The sequence below is a fragment of the Mauremys mutica genome, chromosome 1 (assembly GCF_020497125.1).
Source record: "Mauremys mutica isolate MM-2020 ecotype Southern chromosome 1, ASM2049712v1, whole genome shotgun sequence".
In the NCBI taxonomy this organism is placed as follows: Eukaryota; Metazoa; Chordata; order Testudines; family Geoemydidae; genus Mauremys; species Mauremys mutica.
In genome coordinates, this window is record NC_059072.1 from 151,960,078 (window position 1) to 151,982,069 (window position 21,992).

The 21,992-nt window shown below is 49.3% G+C and overlaps 1 protein-coding gene across 1 annotated transcript; it reads left to right on the forward strand.

The window, feature by feature from the left end:
- The first annotated feature begins 234 nt into the window (after positions 1-234).
- On the forward strand, positions 235-21,645 carry LOC123350936 (PILR alpha associated neural protein). The gene is made up of 8 exons (XM_044989912.1): positions 235-259; positions 781-891; positions 1,778-1,898; positions 15,504-15,572; positions 15,808-16,373; positions 16,552-16,633; positions 16,951-17,178; positions 18,292-21,645. The coding sequence occupies exons 1-8, from the start codon at positions 235-237 to the stop codon at positions 18,311-18,313; spliced, it is 1,224 nt and encodes a 407-aa protein (XP_044845847.1). The 3' UTR covers positions 18,314-21,645.
- The last annotated feature ends 347 nt before the right edge of the window (positions 21,646-21,992 follow it).

The window sequence follows — 21,992 nt, forward strand, 5'->3', positions numbered from 1 at the left end:
ATATCTGTCACCCACACACCCTGCCATGCATAAACACCCCCAGACACGCAAACAATTCAATTCACTACTTCAGAAGGATAACAACTGTTGCCCAAGTTTGATGTAGAGGATGACAAATAGATTCTGAAGATCTGAAGTTTGGGGCAAGGGGAGTCCAGTGAGGATATTAGAGAGAGGAAGATCCCAGTGGCATCAGAAGAGATCTGAAGTGGGCATCTGGTAGAGGAAGAGGGTATGGGAGAGTGGCAGTCCTGTTCTGGTAGGGCACTATGCTGAAAGTGTTGGGTGGAGGGTCTCCAAAGAAGGGCTGCTGCAGAGAGGAGGGGTCCAGGATTTTAGAGGAGATATTGGGGAAGGGGGAGGGTTCCAGGGGTGACTCTTGGGAGGGTAATCCCTGGGTAATTTCTGCATGAGGCAAGGATCAGAAGATTCCAGAGGAGGGGAATGTCCTGGAGGTGGGATATTCTGGGTGGGTGTTGGGGGTCTTTGGGGAGAGAGAGGAGATTACAGAGGTGCGGTTACAAGATTGGGAAGGGGGAGGAGATTTGGGAAGGTTTATGGGGGAGAGGGCTCGAGGGGGCAGAGATGCTGCGAAGAAGTGAGGCCAGCGGGAAGATTGTGGAGAGGGGCTTTCCAAGGAGTGGGTCGGGGGGTTCTGCATCCCTCCCCCCAAGGACAGACCTTTCTGGCGTCTGACTTCACTGGCTAGCGCTCCAGCCACAAGCGACGGGTCCCTTGGAGACACCTCTCTCCATAGCAACGTAATCGCTTCCCGTTAAGATCCTGACAATAAGCAGCAAGATGAGCGGGGGAAAGAGACAGACAGACTGAGCCCGGGGAGGGGTCGGGTCTTGCTGCAGGGAGCAGGAGGGCTCGGCAGCGGGGGGGCAGGTCTGTTGGGGGCCAGAGGGCGGGGGGTGGCTGGGATGCGCGGGGGACAGGGGCGGCTCAGTGGCGGGGGCTGGGGGGCAGTGGTCGCTGGCCCCGGAGCAGGGGCTGGGCGGGGGCACCGGGGGGCGGGAAAGGGGGGAGCTCAGGGGCCGGGCGGGGGCCCCGGGGGGCGGGAAAGGGGGGAGCTCAGGGGCCGGGCGGGGGCCCCCGGGGGGGGGGAAAGGGGGGCGCTCAGGGGCGGGGCGGGGGCCCCGGGGGGCCGGGAAAGGGGGGAGCTCAGGACCAGGGCGGGGGCCGCGGGGGGCCGGGAAGGGGGGAGCTCAGGGGCCGGGCGGGGGCCCCGGGGGGCGGGAAAGGGGGGAGCTCAGGGGCCGGGCGGGGGCACCGGGGGGGCGGGAAAGGGGGGAGCTCAGGGGCCGGGCGGGGGCCCCGGGGAGCGGGAAAGGGGGGAGCTCAGGGGCCGGGCGGGGGCCCCGGGGGGGCGGGAAAGGGGGGAGCTCAGGGGCTGGGCGGGGGCACCGGGGGGGGCGGGAAAGGGGGGAGCTCAGGGGCTGGGCGGGGGCCCCGGGGGGCGGGAAAGGGGGGAGCTCAGGGGCTGGGCGGGGGCCCCGGGGGGGCGGGAAAGGGGGGAGCTCAGGGGCTGGGCGGCGGCGGGCAGAGGCAGGACCGAGGCTCCCGGGCTCCAGTCGCTCTGAGCTGCCCGCGGGGCCCCAGCCTCGGTTCTCCCGCCTCAGGCTCCCGCCCCCCAGCCCTGCCTGCACAGCGAGCCGCGGCGGGCCGGCAGCCAGGGGGTTAACGGCGGCCGGCGAGGAGAGACAGAGGCAGGACGGGGCTGGCCCAGCCCTCGGCAGCTGTTTATTTCCAGACGGTCTCTGCTCTCCTGCAGCCCGGGCTCAGCCCCGCCGAGCCGCCCGGCCATGCGAGGCACCGGCCGCAGCCGACCCAGCCGGGCCCCCCCAGCGCCGGGCCCCTTCGCGCCGGCTGGCCCTCGGGCGTCCGCCCGCAAGGTGAGCTTGTTCCCGGGCGCCGCGGGGATGCGGCTGGATGGGCGGGGCTGGAGAGCATCCTTCCTCCCCTCCCCCCTGGTCGCTGGCCTCCCCGAGCACCCCTCACCTGGCTCCGGGGCGGGGGCCTCTCGCCCCGTCCAGCACCCCCAGCCCTGCGGCCCCAGCGCACGCCCGGAGACCTGTTGTGCTGGAGCCGGCGCTGGAGGGAGCGTGCAGGGGAGACCGGAGAGCCGAGGATTTGGACATAGGGGACTGGGAGGGAAATAGGAGAGGCGGAGAATCAACATACTTGTTACACATGGGGTGGGGGGGATCATCACAACCCAGCCCCTGGGTGCCCGGGATCCGCACCCGCAGAGCGCTACCATAGGGGCTCACACTCCGGGCTCCCAAATGCAGATCTACGCCCAGCGCACAAGCACTGCCTTCATACCTCTGGCCCCAAGCACAGGGAAATCCATCCCCGAAAGGCACACCTCCCCAATCGTTCCCCCAGACAGTGGGCACCTGGGCACACTGGGATCTGTGCCCTAGGACACTTGCATTGGAGTTCCCATTGCCAGTCACTGAACGCTTCAGGATCCTTATCCCAGTGCATTAACATTGGGTTAACACTCCCAGCACCTCAGCACCATGGGATCAACACGGTGGGGTACTAGCACAGGATTCACAATCTCAGCCAGCACAGCATCCACAGACACTCATCACCCTGGATTCAAACTCTCAGCCTCCAAACACAGCTACATCCCACAGGATGAGGGATCCAAAAGTTCCCAGCCCCATGCACAATGACAGTGGAATAGCCCAAGTGCATTAGTACCATGATTTCAACATCCCCCTAGCTCCCCAGGGCACTAGCATTTGCAATTCACACTCCCAGCCTCCTAACCCCACCCAAGTGCAGCAGAATCCACACCTTAGGGCAAATGCCTCCTGTCCCAGTTCTCTAACACTGGGATTCACACTTCCTGCCCTAAAAACCAGAGCAAATCGTACCTTGAGCCACTAGCACCAGGTTTTGCACTCCTACTGATTAAGTATGGTGGGATTGGCACTCTGGCACATTAGCCCTAAGATTCACACCGCCAATGCCCAGGCTCAGTGGAGTCTGCTGCTAGACACTACCACTGGGATTCACAGTCCCAGACCCCAGTCTATCGAGGTTCTTATACTGATGGCTGCCACCACAGTATCTGAACACTTCTCAGTGACGCCATGATATCACTCTCTTCATTGCTGATGGGTGGGTGGGTCATGCTCAGTTTTGGTTTGTCTTTTTAAATTATTATAAAGAGGAGGAATTTGGAGTGGGTCAGGCTGGGCAAAGAGGGAGTTTGCCTTTAGCTCTCAATGAGGTGGAGTTAATAAGGAATGTTATTTTATCTGGTAGTGAGGTCCATAGTCTTGGCCCAGCTCCTATGAATGTTCTGTTCCTCATAATCATGAGCCTTCTCCCCCCCTCCCACCCCCTTTGACAATTCCACTATTTCAGTGGAAAGTATTTGTCATGTGAAGCCATAATTGCAGAGGGAGAGGTGATGGAGTGCTCATGTCACTGGAGTCAGTCCCATGGAGGGCTTTGAATATCAGGATGGAGAACCTGAATTGGGCTCTGTGTTCAATGGGGGCCCTGCGTGGGGTGCAGAGAACCAGGGTGATGCATTCCAGCAAAATGTGTTGCTGAACAAACAGGCTGATGCATTCTGAATTAGCTGAAGCTCTCTGAAGGTAACGTGCTTCATTCCTATATAGAGTATTGCAACAGTCTTATTTAGATGTTACAAATATACAGATCACTATGGCCAGAGCCAAGTCAGATAGAATTAGGTGCAATCTTTAGATCATCCCTGGCTACCTTCTTCCCACTAGCATGACCTGTCTTGTTTGTATTCAGCTTTAGCCAGTTGCTCATCATTCAGATGTTGTTCACTGCAAGACATCAAGAAAGCTGTGAGATTTATAGTTTCCAAGGCCACAAGGGACCATTGTGATCATCTCACCTGACCTCCTGTATAGCATAGACCATAGAATTCCACCAATTTTATTTCCTGCATCAAGCCCATAGCTTCTGGATGAGCTACAGCATATCTTTTAGAAATATATCCATTTAAAGACATTTCACCACAGTCCTAGGTAAATTGGTCTATTGTGGGATCCTTATTGTTAAAAATTTGCACCTTATTTAAATTTGTCTCACTTCAACTTCCAGCAGTTGGACTGTGCAGATAACAGCTGATGCAGAGTTGGCTATTATCTGCTTATTGCTGGCACCTCAGCCCTTGCCATCTCCCTAGTTCTCTCTACAGTTTTATATTGAATAGGAGAGCAGGGAGAATTGAGCGTTCTTGGCTCCCATCCATGAGAGGCATTGGCATGATAAACAGTTGTCCATAATGAGTTTCTGAGTTCCAACTGCATGCAACAAGATCTGCACTTCAGGACACTAGCAGTGGGAGTCATATACACAGCATCCAAGAGGAGCATCATGTCAGGTTCAGCCTACTAACACAGGAATGCACGCTTCCAACCCATGAGTGCAGTAGACTGCCCAAGGCATTAGTGCTGAGAGGCATATTGCCAGTTCCTTGGCACAGTGGAATCCATGCTTTGTGGCACAAGCACCAAAATTTACACTCCCGGTTTCCAAGAACTGTGGGATCTCTGCCACAGGAAACCAGAACCAGTGAGTGAATGCAGCTGGCTACACAACCCAGAGTAACAGCACTGGGATTCATGTTCCCAGCCTCTAAGCACAATGAGATCTGTTCCTAGTTAGTACATTAGCCCCAGTATTCACAGTCTAAGTCTGAGTGCATAGTGCGTGTAACGCTGCCTGCAGTGACTCAAGAGCATGGTACCAACCTCAGGGCAGATTGTTAAGAACCCGGGCACAAACGCCAATTCAGTTGTGAGTTCCACACTTAGATTTCAGCAACCGAGTGTCAAGTGGAAACTCCTCAGGCACTTTAACAGCCGTATCATGGAGTCACAGACAGTCCCCTTGGGTACACTGATCTATCTTGCCACCCAAGTGAGCCTACCTCTGTGATAGATGGTCTCTTACACCAAGAATCACAGCAGTATTCAAGCTACTGTCAGTCCCAAAGGACCAGTCACTTACCCCAGGTCAGTTGCACATTAGATCTCCCACCAAAGACAGCACTTGGAGCCAATCTTACAGTAAACTATATACAGATTTATTAAATAGGAAAGGGAAATTAAAGAGTTATTTACAAGGATAAAGCAAGTAAACAGATACACAAGTGAGTTACAATCTTACGTTTCATCAGGTAATAGAAGCTTCTGTAATAAGCAAACTCTATATGTCTGTTAGGGCTAACCCAGGCTAAGCAGCTGGGGATCTCTTGCTTATGCCTAGAAACACTGCCCCCCGTGAGTCCAAGCTGCATAGAGATCCCAAGTTCCTTTTATTTGGGGTTTTTATTCCCCTACTGACATATGCTCTGAGTTGCAAATTTAGCTGATAGAAGGAGTCCACTTGCATGACTCTTCTTCACAGGGAGAAGGGTAGAACAGTAAACGTTTTTTATCCTTTTGTTGATGGTACACAGGGAAATTACAGTCTCAACATCCCATAATAGTCCATCTGGTATCAATGGACCTTTCCTTTTGGGAAGGCTGTAACACTCTTCTGTTGAAGATCAGCAGCTTACACTAATTGATATCTCTCTCCTGTCTGGGGATTTACACAGTTCAGAGGTTCACAGTACAAATGCTCAAATATTGCCTAACAATATGGGTAGGGCCCTACCAAATTCACGGCCATAAAAAATGCATCATGGACCGTGAAATCTGGTCTGCCCCCATGAAATCTGGTCTTTTGTGTGCTTTTACCCTATACTAAACAGATTTCACAGGGGAGACCAGCGTTTCTCAAATTGGGGGCCCTGACCCAAAAGGGAGTTGCAGAAGGGTTGCAAGGTTATTTGCGGGGGGCTCATGGTATTGCCACCCTTACTTCTGTGCTGCCTTGAGAGCTGGGTGACCGGAGAGTGGCAGCTGTTGGCCAGGCACCCCGCTCTGAAGGCAGCGCCCCTCCAGCAGCAGCACAGAAATCAGGGTGGCAATACCATACCATGCCACCCTGACTTCTGCGTTGCTGCCTTCAGAGCAGGGTGGCCCAAGAGGGGCGGCTGCTGACTGAGGCCCAGCTCTGCAGGCAGCAGCACAGAAGTAAGGGTGGCAATACCATACCATGCCATCCTTCCTTCTGTGCTGCTGCTGGCAGCAGCTCTGCTTTCAGGGCTGGGCTCCCAGCCAGCAGCCACTACTCTCCAGTTGCCCAGCTCTGAAGGCAGCACTGCCAGCAGCACAGAAGTAAGGGCAACAGTACCGCAACCCTCACCCCAAATAACCATGCAACCCCTTCCCCCCCCGCAACTCCTTTTTTGGTCAAGATGCCTACAATTACACCACCTTGAAATTTCAGGTTTAAATAGCTGAAATCATGAAATTTATAATTTTTAAAATCCTATGACTGTGAAATTGACCAAAATGGACTGTGAATTTGGTAGGGGCCTAAATATGGGATACAGATGTTGTGAGATTAATTAATGCAGCAGCTCACAAGCATTCAATAGAGACTAAACATCCTTATAATTCTAATAGTAGTATTTTAACAATACTAACACACAGGTGAGCCAGACTGATTCCAGCGGTGTGTTTGTCAGTCTTCAGGTGAGACAAGGGGACCAGGGCATGAACTAGAACCTGATCTGCCAGCATCAGAGTGGGATCCCCACCAGTGGTTTCCCCAGGAATTGAAATTAGGGGGGGGTGTTCGAATTTACAGGGGGGGTGTCAGGACCAAAGAGATATGAATAAAGTAAATGTTTTGTTAGGATGATGCAAATTTAACATAAGAATAATGCAAGTTACACCAAAACGCATAACAGGTCTAGATTTCTAAAAAAATATAAATTTAAAAAAAATTTAATTTAAATTGACTTTTGAAAAGTAAGCCATCATGGGATAAGAGGGAAGTCTTCTCATGGATCAGTAACTTTTTAAAAGATCAGAAACAAAGGGTAGGAATAAATGATCAGTTTTCAGAATGGAGAGAGATAAATAGTGGTATCCTTGAGGGGTCGGTACTGGGACCAGTACTGTTCAACATATTCATCTGGAAAAATGGGTAAACAGTGAGGTGGCAAAATTTGCAGATGATACAAAACTATTCAAGATAGTTAAGTCCTAGGCAGACTGCGAAGAGTTACAAAGGGATCTCACAAAACTGGGTGACTGGGCAACAAAATGGCAAATGAAATTCAATGTTGATAAATGCAAAGTAATGCACATTGGAAAACAATCTCAACTATATATACAAAATGATGGCATCTGAATTAGCTGTTAACACTCAAGAAAGAGATCTTGGAGTCATTGTGGATAGTTCTCTGAAAACATCCACTCAATGTGCAGCAGCAGTCACAAAAGCAAACAGAATGTTGGGAATCATTAGAAAGGGATAGATAATAAGACAGAAAATATCATATTGCCTCTATATAAATCTATGGTACATGCACACCTTGAATAGTGTGTGCAGATCTGGTCACCCATCCTAAATATATATATATTGGAATTGGAAAAGGTACAGAGATGGGCAACTAAAATGATTAGGGGTATGAAACAGGAGGAGAGATTAAAATGACTGGGAATTTTCAGCTTAGAAAAGAGATGACTAAGGGGGATATGATAGAGGTCTATAAAATCTTGACTGGTGTTAAGAAAGTGAATAAGGAAATGTTATTTAATCCTTCACATAACACAAGAACTAGCAGTCACCCAATGAAATTAATAGGCAGCAGGTTTTAAAAAAACAAAAGGAAGTATTTCTTCACACAATATAAAGTCAACTCCGGGAACTCTTTGCCAGGGGATGGTGTGAAGACCAAAACTATAACAGGATTAAAAAAACAACTAGATAAATTCCTGGAGAATAGGTCCATCAGTGGCTATTAGCCAGGATGGGGAGGGATGCAACACCATGCTCTGAGTGTCCCTAGCCTGTTTGCCAGAAGCTGGGAATGGGCAACAGGGGATGGTCACTTGATGATTACTTGTTCTGTTCATTCCCTCTGAAGCACCTGACCTTGACCATTGTTGTAAGACAGGGTACTGGGCTATATGGACCATTGGTGTGACCCAGTATGGCCATTCTTATGTAAAAGTTAATTATAATAATAAAAATGTTTAGTACAGAAACTCCCCAACATAATGACCTCTCAAGATAGCAACAATGTGAGATAACAACCTTGGCAAATAATGCATTTTAAAAATCTTGGCCTACTAAGAAACATATTTATATAAGTTTCCATTCCCCGTCACAAATCTAGCATTCTGGAGCAAAGTGACTAAAATATAGTCCAACAAACAAATGTTTATTTAATGTGCCCCTCACTTTTCCCTCCACCGCACTCCACTCACTGGTGTTGTCCTTGGTCAGAGTTCAGAGGTGCTTTCACGTGAGTACACCTTCCAGGTGGGGTACAAGAAGGCACCTTGCTTGTTCCTCCTGCTGCTCACTGTTCACTCTTCACAGCTGTTCGTTGTGCCACCGTTCACTCCACCGCTCTGTTGCCAATGGCCCTGCGCAGTCACCTTCTCTTGCCACCTGCCACTGTGACCTCTGCGAGTTGGTCTCTTGAGGTTCCACCACCTCTCAGTGATTTCAGCTGAGCTCTCAGTGGGGAAACCTCACTGCTAGTGCAATCTGGACTGTCTCTTACACAAAAACGTTGTACCCACAGGAACACTGTCCCCACAACAGGACTAAGCACTTAGACCTGATTGTCAGTGATTTCAGCTGCAGTGGTCACTTAACAGAACAAAAGACTATCTATTGGAGCCTAATCAGCTCTGTCTTTAAACAGTGGAGAGGGACAGGTCCCCACCCTCTCTCTTGATGCCTTCAAATCATCACAGACTAGTTCTACTGCCCTTTACTCATATAATAAGAACAACATTTCATCCCCCATTCCCCCCACATTCAAGTGGTTTGTAACCCAACCCCAGCCAAAATCTATCACTTGGACAACACAGCTCTGTTTGCTGGATACCTAGGTAGATTAGGTGTGAATGTAAATATAATCTGGCCCTGAAGCCTTTCCCCGCAGCCCCAGCTCATAAGAACATAAGAAAGGCCGTACCGGGTCAGACCAAAGGTCCATCTAGCCCCAGTATCTGTCTACCGACAGTGGCCAATGCCAGGTGCCCCAGAGGGAGTGAACCTAACAGGCAATGATCAAGTGATCTCTCTCCTGCCATCCATCTCCATCCTCTGACGAACAGAGGCTAGGTACACCATTCTTACCCATTCTGGCTAATAGCCATTTATGGACTTAGCCACCATGAATTTATCCAGTCCCCTTTTAAACATTGTTATAGTCCTAGCCTTCACAACCTCCTCAGGTAAGGAGTTCCACAAGTTGACTGTGCGCTGCGTGAAGAAGAACTTCCTTTTATTTGTTTTAAACCTGCTGCCTATTAATTTCATTTGGTGACCCCTAGTTCTTGTATTATGGGAATAAGTAAATAACTTTTCCTTATCCACTTTCTCAACATCACTCATGATTTTATATACCTCTATCATGTCCCCCCTTAGTCTTCTCTTTTCCAGGCTGAAGAGTCCTAGCCTCTTTAATCTTTCCTCGTATGGGACCCTCTCCAAACCCCTAATCATTTTAGTTGCCCTTTTCTGAACCTTTTCTAGTGCTAGAATATCTTTTTTGAGGTGAGGAGATCACATCTGTACACAGTATTCGAGATGTGGGTGTACCATGGATTTATATAAGGGTGATAATATATTCTCAGTCTTATTCTCTATCCCCTTTTTAATGATTCCTAACATCCTGTTTGCTTTTTTGACCGCCTCTGCACACTGCGTGGACATCTTTAGAGAACTATCCACGATGATGCCAAGATCTTTTTCCTGACTCGTTGTAGCTAAATTAGCCCCCATCATGTTGTATGTATAGTTGGGGTTATTTTTTCCAATGTGCATTACTTTACATTTATCCACATTAAATTTCATTTGCCATTTTGTTGCCCAATCACTTAGTTTTGTGAGATCTTTTTGAAGTTCTTCACAATCTGCTTTGGTCTTAACTATCTTGAGAAGTTTAGTATCATCTGCAAACTTTGCCACCTCACTGTTTACCCCTTTCTCCAGATCATTTATGAATAAATTGAATAGGATTGGTCCGAGGACTGACCCTTGGGGAACACCACTAGTTACCCCTCTCCATTCTGAGAATTTACCATTAATTCCTACCCTTTGTTCCCTGTCCTTTAACCAGTTCTCAGTCCATGAAAGGACCTTCCCTTTTATCCCATGACAGCTTAATTTACGTAAGAGCCTTTGGTGAGGGACCTTGTCAAAGGCTTTCTGGAAATCCAAGTACACTATGTCCACCGGATCCCCCTTGTCCACATGTTTGTTGACCCCTTCAAAGAACTCTAATAGATTAGTAAGACACGATTTCCCTTTACAGAAACCATGTTGACTATTGCTCAAGAGTTTATGTTTTTCTATGTGTCTGACAATTTTATTCTTTACTATTGTTTCAACTAATTTGCCCGGTACCGACATTAGACTTACCGGTCTGTAATTGCCGGGATCACCCCTAGAGCCCTTTTTAAATATTGGCGTTACATTAGCTAACTTCCAGTCATTGGGTACCGAAGCCGATTTAAAGGACAGGTTACAAACCTTAGTTAATAGTTCCGCAACTTCACATTTGAGTTCTTTCAGAACTCTTGGGTGAATGCCATCTGGTCCCGGTGACTTGTTAATGTTGAGTTTATCAATTAATTCCAAAACCTCCTCTAGTGACACTTCAATCTGTTTCAGAGTAGCAGCCGTGTTAGTCTGTATCCGCAAAAAAAACAGGAGTACTTGTGGCACCTTAAATGAGCTTTAGCTCACGAAAGCTCATGCTAAAATAAATTTGTTAGTCTTTAAGGTGCCACAAGTACTTCAATCTGTGACAGTTCCTCAGATTTGTCACCTACAAAAGCCAGCTCAGGTTTGGGAATCTCCCTAACATCCTCAGCCGTGAAGACTGAAGCAAAGAATCCATTTAGTTTCTCCGCAATGACTTTATCGTCTTTAAGCGCTCCTTTTGTATTTTGATCATCAAGGGGCCCCACTGGTTGTTTAGCAGGCTTCCTGCTTCTGATGTACTTAAAAAACATTTTGTTATTACCTTTGGAGTTTTTGGCTAGCCGTTCTTCAAACTCCTCTTTGGCTTTTCTTATTACACTCTTGCACTTAAGTTGGCAGTGTATGTGCTCCTTTCTGTTTGCCTCACTAGGATTTGACTTCCACTTTTTAAAGGAAGTCTTTTTATCTCTCACTGCTTCTTTTACATGGTTGTTAAGCCACGGTGGCTCTTTTTTAGTTCTTTTACTGTTTTTCTTAATTTGGGGTATACATTGAAGTTGGGCCTCTATTATGGTGTCTTTAAAAAGGGCCAACACAACTTGCAGGGATTTCACTTTAGTCCCTGTACCTTTTAACTTTTGTCTAACTAACCCCCTCATTTTTGTATAGTTCCCCCTTTTGAAATTAAATGCCATAGTGTTGGGCAGTTGTTTTCTTCCCACCACAGGGATATTGAATGCTATTGTATTATGGTCACTATTTCCAAGCGGTCCTGCTATAGTTACCTCTTGGACCAGCTCCTGCGCTCCACTCAGGATTAAATCTAGAGTTGCCTCTCCCCTTGTGGGTTCCCGTACCAGCTGCTCCATGAAGCAGTCATTTAAAGTATCGAGAAATTTTATCTCTGCATTTCGTCCTGAAGTGAAATGTTCCCAGTCAATATGGGGATAATTGAAATCCCCCACTATTATTGGGTTCTTAATTTTGATAGCCTCTCTAATTTCCCTTAGCATTTCATCATCACTATTACTGTCCTGGTCAGGTGGTCGATAACAGATCCCTAATGTTATATCACTAGCTTTCAGGGAGAGCTCATTTAGACTTGCTTACAAATCATCATTTGAAATTATTAGGTTGGCCAACATCACCGAAATGAATGCACTGACATCATAAAAAACAACAGCTGTATAAGGAAGCAAGGAAGCTAGTCTATGTTCATACTTTTCAAATCTATTATACTTTTTCAGATACACATATTTTATCATACACTGTATAAGCTTTTGAAGTGTGTATTCATGTTTCAGTTTAAATTCAGATTTCCAAACAGTCACTAAATTGGTATGTAACTAGCTCACAAAACTGGGGGCGGGGGGTGTTGGGGAAATTCGGGAGAGGGGGGTGTAGGGAAATTACTGATCCCCACCCAAGGGCACCAGAACTCCTGCTTCCAGCCCCTGGGTAAAGCAGGATTCAGACTCCCAGCTCATGAGCACAGGAAGATCTGCACCTGAGGGTACCAGCCTGGGAGTCACATTTCCTGCTGCCAGAGGCAGTGGCATCCACACCCCCAGGACATTAGGGCTGGAATTCACACTTTCATGCACACAGGTACTGTGCTACAGGGTGCAAGCACCAGGATTTGCATTCCCAGATCTTTAACACAGCCTGAGGCATTAACACACAAATTCAAACTCACAGCCCCTAAGCACAGCAGGATCTGCATTAGAGGGCATTAGCACTGGGATTCATGCCACCTGCACCTAAACTCACTCATGCTGGGATTCCACTCCCAACATCCCCTCCCAAGTATAGGTGGAATGACGCTTCAGTTCACTAGCACAGAGATTCCCACCCCCAGGACAATAGCAGTGAGATTCCTACTCCCAGCCATTGAGCGCAGAAAGATCTGCACCAAAGAGCACTACCTCTGGAATTCACATTCCCAGCCCCTAAACACAGCACGGTCCTTATTCTGGGGCCCTAATGTCTAGTGCAGTCTGGGCAGGTGGTAAGCTGCACCTCAGAGGACTATTGCTAGGATTCACACCCCAACCTCCTGAGCCTGGTGGGATCCACACCGCAGGACATTAGCACTGGGTTTCACACTTTATTCCCAAAATACAAAGGGGTTCATACCCTGGGGCACTAGCATCAGGGTTTGCTGCTAGTCTCTCAAGCATGTTTAATCTTCTAGGGCAACGTGATAATAATCCAGATAACCTGGGTCCTGATAGGAATCCTTTGGGCTCTGCAGGAATCTCACCCCGTCTTTGGGCTGAGCTGCATTTAAACTCCTTCCATGCGAGTACTAAATTCCCTCTATCCATCACAGCTTGGGAGTAATATAACCCCTGCATCAATGAGATGCAGTGGCAAGAATGGCTACTGATCTCCCCCATTTTCATATCCAGGGGAACCAGGGCCGGCTCCAGGGTTTTTGCCGCCCCAAGCAGCAAAAAAAAAAAAAAAAGCTGCGATCAGGTCTGCCGCCGCTTCAGTCTTCGGGGGCAATTCAGCGGCTGGTCCTTTGCTCTGAGAGGGAGTGAGGGGCCCGCCAGCGTTGGCAGCCCCAAGCACCTGCTTGCTGGGCTGGTGCCTGGAGCCGGCCCTGAGGGTAACCCCAGGTTCTCTTCACAGGGTGATCCTGTCACGTGTGGGAGGGGGAGAGGTTGCATTAGCAGATGGATGAAATTTTTTTTCCTCTGTGAACCTGGTTTAAATATTTAGCAGAAGCGACCTAAAAATATCTCCACTTAAAACATCAGGGAGGGCATCTCCCTTGCCCCACAGCTCGTGTGACACTTGTTACCTACCAATAGGAAGGGACTTTCATTTAAAAGGGTGGGGGGGGGAGGTTGCTTTTAATTAATGATATGCCTGGGGGAGACTAAACAGGAGGAGATGGCAAAAACCTCCGAAGGGCTCTGTGGAGCTTGGGCAACAGATTGGACCTCGAGTCAGCCCTGGCAGGACATTCTCCATGCTCAGTCATTCATGAGCTTCACCCAGACATATGCACACACAGGCTGTTTTCCACCCCTCCAGAGGGTACCAAGACAGAGCATCAGGGAGCTATCAATGGGTCAGTCTCTCTCTCTCTCTCTCTCACACACACACAACTAGGGTGACCAGATGTCCCGATTTTATAGTGACAGTCCTGATTTTTGAGTCTTTTTCTTATATAGGCTCCTATTACCCCCCACCCCGTCCCGATTTTTCACGCTTGCTGTCTGGTCACCCTAACACACACACACACACCCATTGACCCTGGGGTTACTATTATGTAGCTACCACAAATAAATTCGCAGAGTATTCATATTGATTTTCTGTGTAAAGGTTTTGCTTTATAACGGACACTCAGTGTCAGGCACCTCCTCACCCCCCCATCTCAGAAAAGAGTCTGGGACTCCACTGGGCACTGCTTAGAGGGAGGGGCCTGAGAGATGGAGCATCTCAAGGGCATGAAGGGTAGCAACACCATGCCTCCTAGTGCCAGGCTAGAATGTAGGGAGAATGGGCATGGCCAGACTATAAATCCAATCAACAAAGTCAGCCCATAGTTTACTATTATCTATGCTAGGTAACAATATTTTAATAGAGAACGTGGGAAAGAGCGGCAGAAAGGAGTGTGTGTGTGTGAGAGAGAGAGACAGAGAAAGAGAAGAGACCTGGAACAGAGTGTATGGAAAAGCTAATTTCATGTTAGCCAATGGGAATGTAAACACTAAATATTTGATGGGCACACTTTTGCTCTTAAATTCTTTAGCAGGTCTGGACTTTTGTAGATGATTCACTCTCACTTTCATAATTTTCTTTATCACTGTTGTTTTTTCCCATTTTCTCTTTCTTTCTCTGACACACAATGGAAGAGTCTCTTTTGTTTAATAAATGCATTACTCACTCCACACTATAAACAAACATAGGAATGAAGATTCCAACTTGTTCTAGTGACAAGCGAACAAAGATACTGAATTCCTCTCTTGACCTTCAGACACAGCAGTCCCTGGGGAAACTGTGTGGTGTGTGTGTGCACATGCATGAGTGTTTGTGTGACTAAGTGTGTGCATATGCCCTTGTGTGTATTTTTGTGCAGTGTGTGCACATGTGGGGGAAGGAGGGTGTGCCTATGTGAGTCTGCAGCTTGTGTGTATTTTCAAGATGGGTGCCTGTGGGCTGTGTGGACTGAGGAGCCTCAGCAGAGCTGTTTGTTGGGGCCCAGGCCATAATAGCCAGGGATGATTGAAGGCTGCACATCAGTCCTGAGGGACACCAGGAGTGGTGGAGATGAGCTTATTTAGTCTGCGGAAGAGAAGAGTGAGGGGGGATTTGATAGCAGCCTTCAACTACCTGAAGGGAGGTTCCGAAGAGGATGGAGTTTGGTTGTTCTCAGTGGTGGCCGATGACAGAACAAGCAGCAATGGTCTCAAGTTGCAGTAGGGGAGGTCTAGGTTGGATATTAGGAAACACTATTTCACTAGGAGGGTGGTGAAGCACTGGAATGGGTTACCTAGGGAGGTGGTGGAATCTCCTTCCTTAGAGGTTTTTAAGGTCAGGCTTGACAAAGCCTTGGCTGGGATGATTTAGTTGGTCTTGGTCCTGCTTCGAGCAGGGGGTTGGACTAGATGACCTCCTGAGGTCTCTTTCAACCCTAATCTGCTATGATTCTATGATGTGCACTGAATCTCCTTTTTTTTGTCTTTTAGTGAAGAATATGAGACGAGGTGGTTGCTGAGTGAAGAAACTGTTGCCTCTGCTATGGAGTCAGGTACCTGGTAAGTTCACAACTTCCAAAGTTAACTAATAATGTAGAAGGCACAACACAGAATGGGAAAGGAGCACTGGCTAAGTGGGGAGCTCCCAGATACTTCCGTCACAGCCTTTCCTTGCAAGAGCCACCGTAGGAAGGGGGGTAGGAATGCTGGCTGTGGTGGGAGCTCTCAGCAACTCCAGTCCTGACATCTCCCAGCAGGAGGTGCTCTTCTGATCTCTCTCTCTCTCTCTCCACAGTGTAATGCTCCCACTGGTTTCCTGCCTCCACTCCCTGCAGCTCTGGACCGTCCTGCTTGTGGCCTTAGCAGTCTCTTCACATGGTGTCTGGTCACTTCGTTCCCGGAGTCCCCTTGCTCCTCGGCCACTCTGTGCCCGTCGCAGCCCCTCAGCTGCCAGGCCTGTTTGCATTTGGGACAAGATCTCACCGTCAGAGAGAGACTCTCGCTTCATCACACTGCGCCAGCGATCTCTGATGCCACGGGACGGGGAGCTGCGTCATGTGATGCGGCTGAGGCGCCAGGCCCCAGGGGCCCGGCCTGCCACCCCCTCTGGGTTTGAGGAGGGGCTGCCTTCATCCCAGTACCCCTGGGCCATTGTATGGGGCCCCACAGTGTCAGATGAGGATGGAGGTGACCCCAACTCAGCCAATCCAGGCTTCCCACCTCTGGGTTACACCTTTGTTTCACCACATGGGATGGCGACAGCACAACCCAACTCCCACTCACTGCTGCACAATGCAGGGCTCAACCTGCGGGAGACCCCCGCCACGCTGAGGCCCTTCTTGTTTGGGCCCCGGGGGGAAGGTAAATCTGCTCCACATCTCTTTCACCCTGCTCCTTATGGCACCTCCTGCTGGGAAAGGCCAGGAGTGCACTGGGGGGGGGGAGGGCTCCACACACCAAGCCCTCTTGCCCCTTCCCCTGCAGTGCCTTTGGCTGGATGCCAGATGTGGCTCTCACACACTCTCTCTGTCTCTCTCAGGTGTGGATCCTCAGCTGTATGTTACTATCACAATCTCCATCATTATTGTCCTAGTTGCCACTGGGATAATATTCAAGTTCTGGTGAGTGAGGTTTACGGGTGTGGATGTCGTCCGCTTGGGCATCTGCAAGACTGCTCTGGGAGTGAGTGGAATCCACTAGTTCTGGGGGCTCACAGGGCCAGAGACACTGCTTGGACTTGGGGGGAGGGGCTTTAGGGACAAGGATCTCACTGTGCTCAGGGGCTGTGTGCATGAGGAAGGTTTGGACATGGACCCCACTGTTCTCAGGGTTCTGGGTGTATCAGGGGCTTAGGGGCACAGACTCCACCGTTCTCAAGGTTCTGGGTACCTTAGGGGACGAGGCCTCCCCCCGTCTCAGTGACCCTCTCTCACTGCAGCTGGGACCGTAGTCAGAAGCGTCGTCGTCACTCTGGCCAGCGGAGTGGGGTGCAGCAGCAGGAGAGTCAGCAGCCACTCACAGACCTGTCGCCCACCACAGTCAGCATCCTGGGACCCTACGGAGACACACTGGTCCCGACACCTGAGACAGAGGAGCCCAGGCAGGTCCAGGAGGGTGTAGAGAAACTGGGGGGCCAGGGGAAAAGCAGGACCTTCCAGCTCAACCGGTGAGTGACAGAAAGGAGGAGAGTGAGATGGGGGTAGAGACAGGGGAAGAGAGGGAGGATGAAAAGAACGCTGGAACAACAAGAGACAGAGGGAGAGAGAGTGCAATTCTCTGATGAATGTCTTTGAAGCCCAGGGCAAAGGGAGATTGTTTAGTGGGGGAACCAAGTGGGGAAAAGAGCCAATCTGGGTAAAGGAGCTGTCCAGTGCTCAGGGGTCTGTGAGCCCGGGTTGTCCTCTCTCTAAGGAGAGGGCCTGGAGCCCTGTCGCTTGAGATGCTAGGAACTAGGAACCTTGGGGAGAAGGTGGGAATAGGAAACAGTCCTAGCCAGGAAAGAAGAGGGCAGAGGTGAAAGTAAGCCGATACGCCCTGGAAAGGTGTACCGGCAAGAGCCAGTTTGCCGTACCGGGATGGCCTGGCTTCCCCAGGGGGCAATTTAAAGGGCCTGGGGCTCCCAACAGGGGCTAGCACCCCAGGCCATTTAAATTGCCACCAGAGCCCCACTGCTGGAGCCCTGGGATAGGGCTGCGGGGCTCTGGGGGCTATTTAAAAAGTCTGGGGCTCTGGCTGCTTCTACCGCCCCGGCCCTTTAAATAGCTGCCAGAGCCCCATCGCCACTACTCCAGGGCTCTGGTGGCTATTTAAAGGGCTGGGGCGGTAGAAGCAGGGGTGCCCCGGGCCCTTTAAATAGCCCCCGGAGCCCAGGGGTAGCGTGGGACTCCAGGGGCTATTTAAAGGGCCTGGGGCTCCAGCTGTCTCTGCCACACTGGTCCTTTAAATAGCCATGGAAGCCCCGCCACTTCCCCAGGGCTCCTCAGCTATTTAAAGGGCCGGGCGGTAGAAGCAGGGGAGCCCTGGGACCTTTAAATAGCCCCCAGAGCCCTGGGCTGCTGCTACCCCGGTGGGGGGGCACTTACCTTACAGGGTGGGTTGGGGCTGGCTCTGACTCCCTCAGCCACACCCCTTCCACCCTAGGCCCCGCCCCTTCCAGGGGCCAAAGCTGGCCCCAGCATACCAGTAAGTCACTGGACTTACTTTCACCCCTGGGAGAGGGGGACCTGAGGAGGCATCTTCCATCTCTGATTCTTTTATTTCACTCTCTTTTTCCCCCCAGGATCCCACTGGTAAATCTGTGAGAGCGGCGGAGCTGGCTTCCACAACCCCTCTTGTCACATCCAGGGAGTGTTCTGTTGCCTCTGCTACACCAGGAATGATTTGCTTGTGTCACAACTTTCCACCACCATCATTTACTTAACCATCCCAGGATGTACTCGGGCAATGGACAGACTGGGCCTCACTGGTCCCATGCCACGGGGGAGAGGAGGCAGGGGGGTAACCCACAAGATGGGGTGACAAAGGAGCGGGGGGCACAAGAGCAGTTGTTGATGTGAAATCTAAACCTCCTGACCCTCCCCCAACATATACACACGCACTTTGATCTCTGAGGATAACCCACCAGTGCATGCCTAACATGGGGGTAGGGGAGGTGGAGAGGCAAGGTCCTACCCCCAGTCCCAACCCCTCTGTTCCTTCCTGTGTCGTGTGCTTTGAAGTGTCTTTCGACTAGCTGGAGCTCCGTGGTTGCAGAATTCCCAGCCTTAGGCAGGGATTCCAATGGAGTGGGGGGGGGGTGTCTTCTGCTAAGGCCTTGACCTCTCCTGAGGGATCCAGGTGCTGGCAGCAGCTAGTGGTGGGTGTTGGGAAGACCTCACTCAGCACCTTCCCCCCATTCCCTGGGGGAACCTTGCCTCTCCCTCTGTCAGTTCTGTCTTTTTGTTTTCTCTTTCTCCCAATGTTCCTCCTTCTCTCTCTGTCTCTTCCTCTATCACCCGGTCATCATCATCTTCTCTTTCTCACTGGGAAAGGCTGCAGAATAGTTTCCATGCTCGCCCTGCTTCCAGGCACTCAGATCTTTTCGACCCCACCTCACCAAGATTTGGTCTCCACTCCAAGGTGATGTTTTCAGAAAACTTGAGGCAAAATCCTCTGGCCATTTTGTAGTTCAGGAAGTATGAAAAACAAGCCTGAGCAGGGTAACTGCCCTGCATACAATCCTGTGCAAGACTTTTATAGGGCTACTGCAAAATCAGTTGAAGCATGGCACGTGGAGATGGACGGCTGGGAACTGAGGCCTTGGCTAGGTGTTGGGTGGGGAAGTGGTTTGGATTTAACAAAGGTCTGATGATGGTTTCAGCTGAGCCTTCTATCAGGACCCAAGCATCCCAAATGGGGTGAGGAAAGGGCAGTGGAGGCAGTGAGGGACTGATGCCACAGGACTGGCAAAGAAGGGACCCACCCTGTCCATGTTGCAAAAGGGAGCAGTTCAGAGGCCACATATGGGAATGTTTTGAGGGTGCTATATACCATTCAGTTATTCCTGGACTGCCCCCAGCCCGTCAGACAGCACTTCTGAGAGATGGAGAGAAGGACAGAGAGAGGTGGGATATTCACAGGCAATTAGGATGAGGCCGAATACCTAGGACACAATGGCTATGTCATCACTGCCAGAAAAGGTGTGTTTGTACAATCCTACTGGAGACAAAGCTCTGGAGTCTCTGTCATGATGGAGCTAGTTGAGGTCAACTATTGGTTGGGGGTATAACATTGACCTCATCTACCTGTCTTGCAGTAAATAGTGCCTGTGCCTTGTCCCCACTAGGATTTTACAGTGAGCTAGCCACGAAAGCTCATGCTCCAATATGTGTTAGTCTATAAGGTGCCACAGGACTCTCTGCTGCTTTTACAGATCCAGACTAACACGGCTACCCCTCTGATACTTTTCTAGTATAGATGAGGCTTAAATTTAGGTTATCAGATCTTCAATCCATTTACTTGATGAGCTAGGGATGACTGTTATGCCTTCCCATTTGCAGCAAGAAATGACATAAAAAATGTTTGTGGCACATACTGCTAATTCAGTGCATGCTGATTGTTTTAGGGAATTTACAAGCTCTGCTGGCAAGAGGTCTGTTAGTAACTCGAGTGAAATGTTTTTGGCAAATTGTAATTTCACCAAAAATGCATTTTTGGAGCATGAAAATGATTTGCAAATCCAGTTTGAATTAAATGAATAATTTTGACTAAAAAAAGAAAAAGTTTAACCATTTTGAAATGTTTTGTTTTGACTTTTCAAAATGGCTTTTCATTTTCAAATTTGGCCAATTTGAGAAGGGTGAAAACATTCTGAAAATGGCCAAATAAAAATGAAATGCCTTACCCTCCCCACAAGTATATCATTTTGAGTCAACTACAGCAGTTTGGTCTATGCAAAATGACATTTTTTTTCAGATTTTCAATTCGACTTTTTTTTTTTAATTGGTTTCAGTCTGACTCAAACTGAATATTTTTTCTGGTTTGGCCTCCCAAACTGAAAAAATCTGTTTTTTACTCACTTCTGTTTGTGAGCTCTGCAAGCTCTCAGTATATTGATTTCCTTTATTTAAAAGAAAAGAAACAAACCTAGGAAATGCAAAAACTTTGTGACTACAATGTTAAGTTGGCACAAAAAATCAGTAAATGCGGAAGAGAAGTCTCCTGTAGCAACATTACCTCAAATATATTGCACATGTAAAATGTTTTCTTAGTCCAATTTTTCTAACTAAATATTTAGTTTAATATGCTACTGTTAGTATCATTCACTCTCTCACCTGAAACATACAGGATGTGCTATACAATCAAATTAACTGTCCTGAACAAACTTTCTCTGCTGCATTTTAGGACTTTAACTGAACAATCAAAAAATGTGTTACTAAAACTTCTTGCATTTGGTAAATAACCTCACTGAGCCTGATTGTTCCCTGCCTGGAGCCTTCTGAAGTAACCATCTTCAGCTGTGTACACTGAGGCTGAACCACTCCCACATCCAATTGTGCACTTGCTCATGCCCAGTTGGCACAGGTGTAAATGACAATACAAGGCTGGGAGAACCAGGCCTTCTCTCTCTCCGGATCTAGCAGTTTCCCCCTTCCCCACAGATGAGTTGAGTCCGGCAGTAGGAAATCCTGAGTGGACCCTGGCCTACGCTCCAGATCCCCTAGCACACATCAGTCAATGTTTCCTTGCAGCCTCAGCCCCCCCTCAGGCAGGCGGGGTCAGAGAGAGAGCAACAGGCCAGCTTCTTTCACTGCCTGCCAGTCCCCACTTCCTTGGCCTGCTGTTTTTCTTACCTATCTTTTCCCCTCCTCCTACTCTCACTTCACGCTCCCACCCCACGCATCTCTTCCCTCCTGCTGTTTCAGTCTCCCCCTTCTTTTCTTGTTCGCTCTCTCCTGCTCCGTCTTGTTCTGTTTCTTCCCCCACCCATTTCTCTCTATTCTTCCCTTTGTGCCTTCCCCCTTGACTTGCTCTCCCCCTCCCCCACCCCTGTGCGCTGTGATATATATTTTTGTAGGATTATCTTCTCCTTGTGGTGAAATATTCAGTTCTTGTGGGATGTAAGTTTCAACATTTTTAAATAAACCTTTACAAAATACTGAAAACAAAACTGCTGCAGCTGTGTCTGGTGTCACGGCAGGGAGCCCAAGCGGGCCATCACCCCAGGGAGACTGGGATGGGGGCATCACACATACAATCCTCTGTCCTGGGCCATAGAGGAGGCAGAATTCAACCCCATTCAATCCTGGGCTTCAGCCCTCTCCTCTAACACACATGCATTGCTCCCTGCTCTTGTGGGATCTCCTGCCTTCCATGCAAAGTGCCCTCTCTCTGCCACGGGATGCAGGCTCCATGTTCAGTCCCAGGGTTGTTGTTTTGCCTGTTACATGCAATTTCCCAGCAATGTTCATGGACTTTTCATTGCATGATGATTTCTGATTG